Source organism: Hetaerina americana, unplaced genomic scaffold, assembly GCF_022747635.1.
Source record: "Hetaerina americana unplaced genomic scaffold, ioHetAmer1.1.p SCAF_6, whole genome shotgun sequence".
In the NCBI taxonomy this organism is placed as follows: domain Eukaryota; kingdom Metazoa; phylum Arthropoda; class Insecta; order Odonata; family Calopterygidae; genus Hetaerina; species Hetaerina americana.
Window position 1 is genome coordinate 89,064,912 of NW_027287205.1, and position 14,239 is coordinate 89,079,150.

Here is a 14,239-nt window from a genome sequence, read left to right on the forward strand (position 1 = left end):
GGAGGAGTCTAAGACCAGGGACAAAAGCATGAAGCATTGTAGCTAGGGAAAAATATTTTACTGTGATGATTACTGGTTCCTAAACTCTCTCACCAAAAGACTTTGTTCTCTGCATTAAATAGAAAAGTAAATGAGTTATTGTAATTATCCTTAACTAGATTTTGATTAAGCCAAGGGATCTCACCTACCCTCATACGCCTCCTGAAATAAAAGTGGAAAGCCAGCAGCTCTCGGTGATATATGTGGGGTTTGACTTGTGAGGGGTGGCTGCACTGCCCCCACCCCCCTTGCGCCCCACCTCCACTTCACTAGCCCCCCCTCTCCCCCCATCCCAGGGCCTATGTCAATGTGGTGTTATCAAAGCCATGTTGTCAAAGAATATAACAAATGAGTCAATGTTTATATTTATTGTTATATGCAACTTACAAATTTTGGCTTGTTAAGGACCTCCAATTTTTACCAATTGGGAATGTGATTTGATTACTAGAGTAGGAATCACAGTATTAAAAAATATATGGAAATCGAAAGCATTGGAAAACTTGAGGCATTTATCATGAATCTATGTGATGGCAAATTTTAATTTAACCCCTTCATTAATGTGAAGCGGTTTTTATATACCTTTTGCAAATTTTGGCTGAGAAGCATGAGATGGATCCGTATCAGTCATCCAAATACCATCATTGAGGTGACGTGGTTTCTAAATGATATCTCCTGCCCAGAATGTTAAGAGGGTGAAGAATTAAACCAGGGGTGGTGAGCACAGAGGCTGAAGGGTCCTAATCCTGGCGCTCTTATAGCAATTAAAATATTATTATTATTGCTCTTAATTCACCCGTGTCACGTAGTCAGCTATAATGGATGTCATTACCACAAAATGCAATAAAAACATAACTACTATCAAAAACAAATGTACTGATTACAAATATAGATTAGAATCCTGGACCCAATGGTCGTTCATTGCCGAGAAAACAAACGGAGATGTGACCTCTTAGCTCCTCTCCGCCTCGACTCTTGGCCAGCCACAATGCATTTCCCTGCATGTTCAGTGTTTATCTTAATGGTACATGGGTTCCCCATACCTCGGAAGATGACCCAAGTCTGTTGATAGTAATAGATTAAAAAATTTCTTTTTGTTGTTTTGAACCTGTTATGTTATTTGTTTGGGACAGGAATTATAATACGGAAGTGTAGAGCAGCGCCATCTATGCCGGAAATATTCAAAGCTGATCGGCCTTTCATCTATTTAATCAGTGAAAGAGATCAGAACACCGTTGTATTCATGGGAAATCTCGTGAACTGTGTCCAGCAAAGGGCCCATGAGGAACTGTAGTTGCTTAGCGGCACTTTCATAACTTACGAAGATTTAGGGCTTGGTGTCTATAATTATACTCATGCCCCAACAATTTTGGTCGTATTAGCAACAAGGCTCAGGGAGGTATATAGTATTTTATAGCATGCTGTGGAATTATTTCATAGTTTCATACTTGTTTATGCTTGGCATGTATTTTGTGATTTGGAAACTTTTGTGAAGCAATTTAATGTAATGACTGTCCTGAATTTTGGAGATTTTTATGAAGTGTTGTTCTGAATGTGTGCGTTTGTATAAGAACCTGTTTTAAAAGGCCTGGGTTTGGTATAAAAGATGAATACTCAATTAACTTGCCATATTTGACTGTGCTTTGAATGTATCCACTTATGAGACAGAACTCCCTTTTTTATTCAAGTTTTTTAGGAAAAAATTCCAAATTTTTCATGAATTTCTGTAATGATTCATTGTTCTAATTTTATGGTTATTTGTGTCAATTTAAATGTAACTGGGGAGCTCTCTAGGCAGGTGCCACCTTTTCATCACCAATCTCCAAGTCAATTAGTTCATCTCCGTAGACGAGTGAGGAATCACCTGAGGTCTCTTTGTCATTAACAGAGTCTTTTTATTGCAAATCATCTTTTGCGCCATCAAGTGCATAAATGATTCCACATGTCTTCAACGATTTTGCAGCTGTCTCACATTTTACAGCATTCCGTGGAGTTTGGACCCAATCACAGAAATCGTGAAATGCTCGGCTTCTTTCTCCTTCCTGTAGGTGTCACCTGAATATCTGTAGACTGCATTCGACAGCTCCTCTCTCCCTCACCAATCCTTTAAATGGTTTGGTAATGTAAACATATGAAGACTGAAGCTGGCTCATTCAGCCACATGGAATTTCAGACATTTGAGTTCTATTTTTGGGTATTTTTCACATCTTCTGTTCTGTTACTCGCTAACTGATTGCGCACTGCAGGTCTCAGAATGCCCAGACCCTGCCTCAACTCGTCACATCTTAATCCCCCTTCACATCTCCATCCAGCCCTCGAAGCATGATGGGCAAGCACCAAGGCACCTGTGGGCAGGTTTGCCTTTTGAAAATCAAAATGGGCCGCAAGACTCAAAGAATGCACTTTGCGTTTCCACATGAGGTATTTATTGAGATGACCTTGGTTTCAGGTGATCATGGCGCTCCACCTTGAAAGCAAGGTGATCTGAATTAATGTTTTATGTGGAAATGCAAAGTGTGTTCTTTGAGTCTTGAATCACTTCCACAAAGTAATGCTGGAAACTGCTCGGCTAAAATTTTGTTCCTTCAGCACAGTCAGGCAATACCACTGTGCAAAGTGTCTTCCCATGTCCTCAAGTTTTAACCGTTGGACCTTTTGCACCTCTAGAATTGACATTTTGTTTGAGGGTACATCGAATGTCAGTGGAACCTCATCCATGTTCCCTATTTGTGAAAGTTAAAAATTTTCTATTTTTCCTACATAATTGACAAATTTAGGTAGCTCTACAATCTTGTCATCGTATTCGGTTGGCATATTTTGTGCTATTTTAGTTTTACCCTCGGGTCACTTCCCTTCATTAATCTGGAACACCATGATGTTGATCCTGTAAAATCAATTGTGTCTCTGTAAGTGGCAATCACCCTTGTTTGTTAAGTATTCGTTTTTTTGGGAAGCTAAGAATCCTGATCTCCTGTGGTCTAATTTCCAAGTTTTTAAATTCTTCTTCTAGTTCTGGTAATGTTGGAATTCCATGTTATACATTGTCATTACTACACATAGCTTTCTGTAGTTTCTCTTCCTCTCTTCACCAAGTTCTTATCATCTTTTCATCCGGCAGTTGTTGATCCATAATCCGTCTGCTTCTGCATTGTTTTTTAGCCAAGCTATGACACAAAATCTCTGTATGAAAATTACTTTGATGGCTTGTAAACAGTGTTTTATTTATAATTGCATTTAAATATTTTAAGCAGAGTAAGACCCTTTTCTTTTCTATTTTTTCATTACTGCAGCATGTTCAACGGCCATCCGACAGTTGCCATTCTCATCATTTCCTCCCCCCCCCCACCCCACCCCACGCCCCAATTCCGAATTATAAACTCACCTTTTTATGGGCCTGAGAGCACTTTACTAAAGCTCGTGAAATAGCAAAGATTGTGGATTTACGGGCAGCATGTACCCCAAGGAAGTTTGGCTCAAAGTTGGCAGTTGTGCCATTTACATTGGAATGGAATACATGATTTCATTGGTTTTTGCCTAATCGAATATTGCATGCCAGCACACCATGAAGAAGTTGCTACTTATGATGTCAGTGGGCCTGAACTCATTTCATTCGAATACTCCTTCTTTTGGAGTGAAACGAAAAATGTGTATCGCACAATTTATTATTTTTACTGAGCAGAAAAAATTATGGAAAGATTTATTCAAAACCACTATTTTGCAAAAATATAAAATGCAGTATTTCAACTCATCTTGTTGAATGCTGGTTCTTAAGATGCGCCCCATATTTTAGCCATGGTATTATCAAGGGGGGAGTGCATCCTATATGCTGGCAAATGCGTTCAGTATTTAGTGTGGATTTTGCTGTCACAGTGTTAAATTGAACAAAAGATTATCAAAAAATTGGGTTTTGGTATTTTTATCAATTTCAAAATTAGCATTGAATAATTGTAGTATAATCTGGAGAACCTGGTCAGTTGTTTCACATTTGGTTGCTGTCAGTTGCTAAATGTCCATGTATGTTATTGTAAAAAGGCATGATTCCCTTTGTGAAAGATAATTTGGTGTGTAATTTTTGTTAGTTTGGCTAAATATTTATCCTCTTTTTATGGGAATGTTCTGTTATTTTATATATACATACATACATATATATATATATATATATATATATATATATATATATATATATATGTATGTATGTGTATATATATATATATACAAATGTGTTTATATATATATATATATATAAATATATATATATATATAAAATTCAAATAATTAAATTATTCACGTTTATGTACTTAATTTTGTTAAGAGTATTACTGTACAGTAGTAACATGTACTTAATCATAAGTTGAAATTGATTAAATTGCATCCCAAAAAATATGAAAGTACTTTCTTAGAGACAGAAAAATCATAACCCATTTAGTCTACATGAGATAAAAGTATCCCAGGTGAGAAAATGGAAAAATTGTAACCATTTTGTAAATTAGCATTAACCTGAGAAATAATCAGTGCACATGAAAAAACACTTTTCCATTACAATCCATTGATGACTGCTTTTGAGGTTTAAAGAAAATAAAACAAGTAAATGTGATTGTCCGTTGTGCATGTTTTGTTAACAGTCAGTTCTTTTGGGTTTCGTTACATGTTAGACTATGTGCACGTAATTACTCTCTAGTGAGCATGTTATGAATTTTGAATAGCAATACTTGGGGGCTGAATGATAACCGCACTCAGGTGCCAAGTGTTCAAGCATGTGGGGTCACACTTGCAGAGATGGGTCAGCCAGGGGTTATGGATTGAGAAGGCAAGTACATATCTCTCATTTAAGGCTGGTAGTCATGGTCACCAATCATTTAGCTATCATGTATGGGTGGGTGTTTATAATCACCCATTGGTGAATCTTTGATCAATCTCCAATGTCTGATTGTTTCCCGTGGGAATTCATGAATTGAAACATTACTTATTCTAAAGTCTAAGAATCACTGAGCGCTACTCTGTTTATGCTATGTACTTAATTGTGCACATTGATGCATTATCAGATGCACCTTCAAAATCACATTGGATCAGTTTGAAAAATTGTGAGAATGTACGGATGCATGCCCGCAAGATAGTCCCTTGAGACCCTTGTTGAAACCATGCTCATCATGTGCATTGTGTAAACAGCCCTTCATGCATATTATTCCGGAAACCATGATATTTATATCTGGAACCAAAAATTTTTGTTTTGCTATATTGTTATGCACTTTCAAATTCACAGACAGAGAAGATACACTTGCTCAAATTAACCGCGAATGGCTTTATTACCAAATATAATATATTGATGATGGACGCAGTCTCTCCAGTCATTTGATACATTTGAGTCATCGACTCCTAGAAATGCAGCGACATGTGATACATTTATTTTGAACAAGCCTCTACCAATCGGTGTGCTTACAGTTCTGGATGTCTCTATAATATTAATTCAAGTTAATCATACTTGGAGTGGTTTAGGAAAGGGAGAGGCACTTGTGATGCCATAGCAGTAATGAGGTCACTAATGGAAAGGAGCATAGACCATCAGGGTGAATTTGCCTGCTTTGTAGATTTTGAAAAGGCATTTGATAGAGTGTATTGGGAAAAATTAATGAATACATTACACAAAATAGGAGTAGGTTGGCAGGATAGGAGACTTATCTGCAACCTGTACATATCTCAGACTGCTCAGGTGCGAGTGGGCAATGGGGAGTCCGGATGGGCAGTGTTAAGAGGAGGTGTAAGGCAGGCCTCTGTCCATTGTTAATGTTGCTGTTGCGTATATGTGGAGGAAATGATCTGTGGGGCATGGGCTTAAACTGGAGGTAGGAATAAAACTCAGCGGGGAATTCTTAAAATCAGTTAGTTTTGCCGATGACCAAGCTCTAGTTTGTCCTTCAGCCAAGGGATTGCAAGCATCGCTGAGTGAATTGAAAATTCAGTGTGATAGATATGGGATGAGAATTGATAAAAAATAAATCAAAGGTCATGCAATTTTCTAGAAAGAGAAAGGCTAAGTTAAATTTAAAAATAGTAGCACAAAAACTAGAGCAGGTAGAACAGTTTATGTATCACGGAAGTTTTTTTGACCAACGCGGTCAAAGTAGTCGGGACATAAGACTTGCAATAGGCTATATTAAATAACATTTCCTCAAGCCATTAAGGGCTCCATTTATGACTTAAGGTAATCATATATATACTGGACTCTGAGGTTTAACTATCACCTGATGATGATGTAGTAACATTGAAACCGGTCGCATTAAATTTTATTTTTGTGGAAAATTGCTATTTTTAATTAATCATGATATTCCACCATATCACGCCTGAAACGTCTCTTTTTACTTAAGGTAATATTATTTAATATACTCAGTCTTAGAAAAGGCTGTAAGAAGCTCAATTTATTCTTTTCATAAGACTTACATTAGGCAAGGAAGCTTTCACAAGGAGGAGGGAGTTGATGAAAGGGACATTGAGTAAGGATATTAAGAAAAGGCCCATCAAAACTTTGATATAGTGTAGTTATGTACGGTGCGGAAATGTGGTCATTGAAGCAGGAGGATAGACGCAGATTGGAGGCTTTTGAAATGTGGGTGTGGAGAAGAATAGAGGTGAAATGGAAAGAAGGAGGGAAAATAAATCAATAAGTACTTGATATGGTGGGCGAAGAGAGGGGTTTGTTGGGAGAAATCCTAAGGAGGCAGGAAAAGTGGATGAAGGGGGTATTGATTGGAAGTAGGATGTTGAAGACTGTAATAGAGGGGAGAATGTTCGGCAAACAAGGAAAGGGCAGGTACAGGATAGGGATGTTGGACAGAATGAAGGGAGGGAGGAAGTATGCGGAACAGAAGATGGGCTTATTACAGTGTGTCTTGTTAGATGAAGCTAAGAAATGAAGTGATTTGTCTGTGTCTAGTCAAAACCTATGCTAATTGGTAGAATAGTGATATTAATCATCCATATGAACACATTCTCCTTTTTCATTTGCTTTGTGTGGAGTATGCCTGCATCCATCTTCCTTCTTTTAAATTGTCTTACATGCATGTTGCAGGTTATTTCAAAATATAAAGTATAAATAGTATCAGGAAGCATTTCGATGACACACAAATTCTAGGGACCTGAAGGAGATGTCGTAAATCACAGGGAAACAAGTTGTGAATGCTTAAAAGCTTTCTCTGTGCATGTCATTTTAGGGGACAGATGTGCTGTCTCAAACAAAGAATGTGTAAAGGCAAATTATCAAAACTGCGCACTGTTAAATTCAAACTCTTCAATGAATCAAATTCAATTGATCTTTTGACAAAGTGTCATTTCATTTTTATAGTTTCATGCATAAAATGATTGTCATTAGTGTCATGATTTGCTTTAAAGCCCATGATTTTTTAATCAGATCCTGGTTCTTTATTTCCACGTGCTTGTGGAATGTGTATCAGGCACTTATAATTCTGGGCATGACCTTGGTGCAAATTTATGGGAAAGGCACTGGCGGTCAGGGAGTTGGGTAAACAATATCCCATGCTGGTTCAGGTCACTGTGCGAGTGACAGCCTTTCCATCTGCTTGCTCTCTTGCTTTGTGTGTGTGGGGAGGGGGGGAGCGCAGTGATGGGTGCAGCAGCTACAATGGTCCATTCTATGTTGAGGGTGTGTTATTATTTGATTGCAACTGGAGTTTCATTGATGATCCACTCTTGAGCCCTTTGCCCATGTGAAATATTTAAAATAATGGATTTGGAGCCTTTCATCTTCTTTGTTGCTGATAAACTTAATCCCACCATTTTATTTTCTGATTGCTGTTTATTTTCTGATTGCTGCCTGTAGTTCAACTAGCAAAAGAGAAAGTCACAGGAGACAAACTGCATATTTATAAAGTTAACATATTCCCCAAGATAATGTTTGGCTATTTTTTCTTTTCTTCTGGTAGTTTTGCATGCCCACTTAGAGTGGAAGGGCATTTGACACTGGGTAGCAGTGAATTTGGCAATGTTTGTTTATCAAATAAGATTCCACTGTTCGTGAAAAGTGTGTGTGTGTTAAATTCCATGGAAAAATTGTATGTAGTGTTGAAGTTCATTGCAGTCATTGCAAATGGCATTGCAAGTGCCCAGCTTCCAGTTTTCTTTATCTGCGAATATTTTTCTCTTGCTATGGAGCTTTTTAAATGGTCAATGTTTCTCAGAAATAACTATAAAAATGCTGCATGTTAAGGACAAAGTATGACAATTGCAGTTTTGACTATTCATGGAGGAGATAAGTGCTTTCTTGCCTTGAACAAATTTTCAAGCGTTTCTGCGTAGTAGAATGTGTGTCAAGGTGTACCACAATGGAAAAATGTGATAAAATGGGTGCTTCTGAATGCCCTTGAAAATGTGGGATTTGTAGTAAATGTTGTTCTTTAATCTGGAAATATTCCCCCTTGTTTGATTTTGAAATTCGTGAGTGTCACGGCTGCAGAGAATTTGGGTGGACGGTTGTTTTTCTTAGTGGGTGCTCATATTAATTACTCTCTTTGATTTCATTATCTTTCATGAGCCGTTGAGTATTTTATAGGCTGGAAGAGCAGAGGACTCCAATAAAAATATTACAACTTGAAAATCTGTTGCGGATCATTCATTTGTACTTTACATGTAGTGATTGCCTCTATACCAGAGCTGTGCTGTCATTGGTTCTAGTGCTATAACTCCTGCACGGCCTGTCCAACAAGATTAGTGTCATTCTTTGGAAATAAATGCATTGTGGTTTGTATTTAGGGTACATATTTCCCCTCCACCACTGCCACTGCGTTTACCTCCCAGGAATTGTGAATTAAATAAGTTGTAATTTTAAAAAAATTAATCCTCCCTCCCTTGTCCTCTGTCAATAACATTGGAGGACTCGATTGAAGTGTGAAGAGAAGGAAGGCCCTCTCAGTACAGTTCGCATGGCCGAGTGGATTGCATGTAGGTCAGTTCGTGGGGAATGTTGTCGCGAACAGAGAGAAAACCTCTAGTGTGAGTGCAATTGATATTATGCGCTGACCTCAAGTGATAGGGAAAGTGAGTCATGGTGTGGAATGAGGGGATGGCTATGGAAGCCTTTCTGATGCTTCTCAATTTCTCCATTGTTCCGTTCTTGCCATTCTTCAGTGTGTCTTGTAATGCTGTGTCTTTTTGATCTGACAGGTTTAGAAATATCAGCAGTGAGTCTTCCACCTTCCTTCAAGGCAAATCGACCATTTATGTTTGTGTTGTGGCATGGCGGAAGTGGAACGAGGCTTTTTTATGGCTGTGTTACATCACCTTGAGAACGTTTGGTGGGGCCCCTTGGTGCCACTCTGACGTGCTCTGTGGGTGTTACATCTGTTGTTTTGGAGCGATTATGACTCCTTTATCTCTTGCCTGCAATATGATTGTTCTGGCCAAATCAACCAGAAGATTCCAAAGAAATTTGCCTCAAAGAATGCAATAAAATTATCTCAGACACTTGAGAATGGGTGTAATTTTTTTCATCCTAGGTAATATGTTGTAAGTGGTAGCATGAAAAGAACTTACTTAGATATCCCTCCCTTTCATGTAGTGCCCCGTGAATTTCGAATGCTAATTAAACACTAAGAACTGTATGTATCTCAGTTTGTCCATCAGGAAACGAAATTTCACCCATCTTGCTCTCAAGGAAAAGACGAAAATGCATTCTCATATATTCCAATACTTAAATTTGGGCCACAGACAGATGGGAAATGAAATGGAAGCATTTAATGAATGTTTAGTAAAACTAAAAATGATCTGGAAGCAATTGGATGAAACTTATGACTCATAGTCTTGGGTGAGGGGTGTAAATGACTGCTGGTGTGGGGTGCAGGTTGGGAGTGCATTGGCCATGGCTGGGAATTATCAGACAAACATTTATCTGTGTTGTAATATTAATATTGCACTCTTTTCTTCAGTTGAAAAGTTCACTCCATTGTTTATAAATTCCAGTGTCAGCATTAGTTTTAGAGATTCATGTTATTGCCTGTGATTCAGTAATATTTGAAGGCTTAATCTATTATTATGTTTTGTCTTCCTCCCCTAACAGGCTTGGTCATAACTCTTGACAGTTTGCCACCTAGCTTCCATGCCAACAGACCATTTTTGATTGCGTTGTGGCATGTGGAAAGTGGAGTGAGACTGTTTGTTGGTTGCGTGGCATCACCCGTGTAGACTCTGTGTCACTTTATTTAGACGCTTCCCTCATTTTCATATGTTGCCTGGAAATATAATGTCTTTGCTTGCCAAGCAATGAAATGAATAAAGGCAGAGAAAAAATAATGGGCAGTTCTTTAATACTCAAAGAGTTCAGACCTCAGTGGCTTCAAGCAAAGTATGGACCTGGAACCCCGAGGGCCTAGACAAATGATATCGATTTACAGTAACTATATTTATTACCCAAGTAAGAGGTGAATGAGTGGACAGAATAGATAGATTGATAAACGTCTTTATTCAGGCGAAATTGAGACCATAAGGTCCCAATAAGGGTAATAAATAATTTTTTAAAAATGTGAAAATGGTTGTTATTCCAAAATAAACTAATTTAACTTTAAAATATAAATGAAATATTTTTCCAAGGATCATATTTGAAAAAACAAAAAAAATATTTTAGAAAATAGAATTCAGCCAGTTTGATACACTTGAGTTTGGAAATGCAATCATTGTGTGCACATTATTTTGAGTTTTGTTCATGGCATGGTCTTTGCATGCAAAAACTGCTGCATTTGTCTCATGTTGATGAGTATTTATTGTCTCCACCGGAGCAGAAGCTGTGCCTCCCCTTTTTTCTTCTTTTGTCACCTCTAGTTTCTTCAGGATCCTGTCTTACCGTAGAAAACTTCCTGCCTGTCAACTCAATGCCCTGAATCATAGTTTTCTGGTAATCTTTCCCTCGGGTATTCTCAATACACCTGGCTCATCTGTCAAAGATTTCTTCGATCAATTCCAGGAATAATTTTTTTTGCTTACCTAAACTTGCTTCAGAAAAATTATTATTTTTTGTCCAAATAGCAAAGGCTAGGTCAAGGATGTAAAGAAAGTTGTAATGCCGTCTTCTTACTGCTATGGCACAGAAATACTCCCGAATGAGATTAATCTAACGTATTAACATTTATTCTGTTTGTGTTGTGGAGAAAATTTATTGAAGGCTTGAAACCAGTTTCCTCGACGGAAACATTCCTCTTGATGCATGAATGGCAAAAAGTATGGCTCATTTCTTTGTTTTACAATGCATGAAACTAGGTCTCTTAAATAAGAACAGAGAAATGACTTCTCTGCCACAAGCTGGAGTCAATTAAGGGGGCAAGCCTTCTCTATTCTTTCTGACGGTTCCAGCCATTGTTGTTTTCTTTTTCAGAAGTTCTTCTGCTTGAGATAAGTTCTTTAAGAAATTGTAAATAGTGACGTTACAGCCACTTCCACACCCAAGCTCGCGCACTTCCTTCAATACTCAATGATGACTGTTGCTTTTTCACAACATTGTCAACCTTTCCAAGGTTTACATCAAAACTACAACAATAAAAATTGTCTGCCCTGCACAATACCAAAATTTTGATCCGATACTTGTTGGGTGTGATTGGCCATATAGACTCTGAAAGGACACCGTCCATGGAATGACACAAACTGCTCGTTGATGGTCTCAAATGCTGATGAATCGTAAGCATTTTGACAATTCTTTGCAAATATGTTGACAGCTTGTTGCGAATTGTCTTCTTGGCTTCCCGTATTTTGAGTGTTAGTATAAAAAAATAAAATTCATAATAGCAATGAAGTGATCCCAAGACATAGCGACTGTATGTATGGGTCTTGTAAAAGCATTGTTTTTCTTCTACAATTATTGAACATCTTCACGAAATACACAAAATCGTCCTATGCATACAAAATACACTTCACCCAAACACTATCGCTATCACTCCACACCTTTTGTTGATCCGTGGGTAGTTGGTTAGTCGAAATGTGCTCTTGCTTTTACATCGGTATTTGCAACCATCAAATTAATGATTCCACTCTGAATAATTTGCTCAAAAGTTTCCAAATGTGTTTTAACATCTCTGCGGTAGTTTTTTAATTTACTAATAGGACGAACGAAATTTTTGGGTGTAGTTAATGCAAGCTGTGTCTTCCTTTGACTTCTTCATCGCGGCCCACTGTCCCATCTTCATCCCCTGCACACACAGGCATCAAACTGAGTTGAATTCATTCTCATTATCACCCTCTTCAATTTCAACATTATCTAGTCGCAAATCATGTTCATCACTTATCCTTCCAAGGATCTCACAGGTTTCTTTAAGAATATTCTGATACTTATCTTGACGGATGAATTCCGTGAAAATTTCTTTTTCGCTCATTTATATTCTATCTCCAATTTTAGAATAAACAATCAAAAGTTATAATTCAATAAGATTTAAGGAGAAAACACAATGTGAATGGCAGAGGCATGATTAGAAAACTGGAAATAAAGGCCTCTATACTTGAAGAACCTAGTGCATGGAATGTATTAGACTGCTGTGCTTGTTTAGTCTAGACTGAACAGCCCCATCACAACAGTGATTAAAGTTATACAAGAAAAGTATCAAGTCGGGACCCCTAAGACCCTCAGAGTACTCTACAGCTCAGGAATATTTTTTTTTTAAGGTAATCTACCGGTTAAGGTAGAATATTATGTAATTTAAATTAAAGTGCAATTTTATTGTCAATTTTTAAAGCAAACTATGATTCTCCAGGAATAAATGAAGAGTCAATTACTGCAAGAAACAATGAAAAGAGTTATTTTTGTTAATGTATTTCTCGGGTCCAGAGACCCAAGTTCCACTCAAAGTGTTCTAGTCAAAATCATTACATTGCTCAGTGGGCAATTATTTCTGTGAGGTGTCAAAATGGGAAGCCTTGGATTAGTACCGCACATTTTTGAAATTTCACTGGAGATTTACTTAGTACATGTCTGCAGGAGGCAACAAATTTAATTTTTAAGTTTATTAATGAAACGAAATAAATGAGTTTGGTGCAGTGATTTAACACGTATACGTATTTAAAAGTCTTTGCACCAAAAGAGGCCAAAGCCGAGTGGGATGAATGTCATGACACATATGCTCCTGAGCATGCAACTGTTCACAATTGGGTTAATATGTGGAAGTGGCCTCCACCATAATGATTGACACAATCCATGATATGGTCTTGACTGATCGACAATTCAAAGTTCATGAAATAGGTGAGGCAAAAGGCATACATATATGCACAGTTTTTAATTTTGCTTGAAAAATTGGTTTTGAAGAAATGTCCACAAAATGGATGCCACATTTGCTCTTTGTGGAGAATTAATTGAATTGTGAGTTAAATTTTGGAGGAGGCTGGATTGGTGCTTTTCCATCACAATCCTGACAATTTTCTGCATCATTACACAGCTATGGATGAAACTTGGATGAACCACAACACTGTCTGCATCCATTTTTCCTGGCTCCTTTCGATTCCTCCCAGCCATCCCCTTTCCTACCCCACGATACCCTATGCACTTTCGTGTTTGTTTTTCTTTTGCACCGGAGCAGTTTTGAGATATGTTCAGGTTATGGTTGAGTCTTCTCTTCCTCCAATCTATTCCTATTTTCTGCATGCATCCATAAATTATGCCTAAGCTTTTTGTGGTGTCTACACCATGTCTTCATTATGATTAACTCGCGTTTCCTGCAGAACTTTATTACTTTCTCATCACAGTTATTAATTGTTCCTACACAGTAGTCCCCTACCTCGCTTCAATTCTTCTGTTGCCTTCTTATCCCCCATCACTATCAAATGTTTCCAAGAAAACCCATGAGCCTCCAACTGATAGTATACCCTATCGACCTCTTCCTCCCTAAGCTTACTTCATGGCTTGTATAGCTCAGCATTGACTCATTTCATTGATTCAGCTTTTAAATTTGCTAATAATAATATTCTATGAATTGTTTGTTCTATGTTAACTATGCATCTTCTTATGCACAGCTCGAAAATATCTATATTTCCTTTTTCCATTGCCCACCTTGTATTTTCTTATTTTCTCGTCCTCAATATCAAAGTTAACATTCCAGTCCCATGATTGTTAGGATGCATTTACATTATGGTGTCTGTTATAGTATCATTTGACAAATTATTGAGGTGGTTTCCCATTGCCTTCCTCAAAAGTGTTTTTTTAACGTGACACCATCACTTACTGGCT

General features: G+C 37.6%; 1 protein-coding gene across 12 annotated transcripts in view; it reads left to right on the forward strand.

The window, feature by feature from the left end:
- Positions 1-14,239, forward strand: part of LOC139695426 (leukocyte elastase inhibitor-like) — a 72,535-nt gene that overhangs the window by 36,087 nt on the left and 22,209 nt on the right. For 5 of the 12 annotated variants that reach the window (XM_071594188.1, XM_071594189.1, XM_071594179.1 and 2 more), the window contains exon 8: positions 1,170-4,135. The exons of 4 other annotated variants lie outside the window; for them this stretch is intronic. In XM_071594188.1, coding sequence (XP_071450289.1) covers positions 1,170-1,330 — 161 coding nt within the window. In that variant the 3' untranslated portion in view covers positions 1,331-4,135. Of the gene's footprint in view, positions 1-1,169; positions 4,136-9,207; positions 9,497-10,099; positions 10,333-14,239 lie in introns of those variants that run through there. 3 more of the 12 variants (XR_011702316.1, XM_071594185.1, XM_071594187.1) reach the window with 3 other exon arrangements.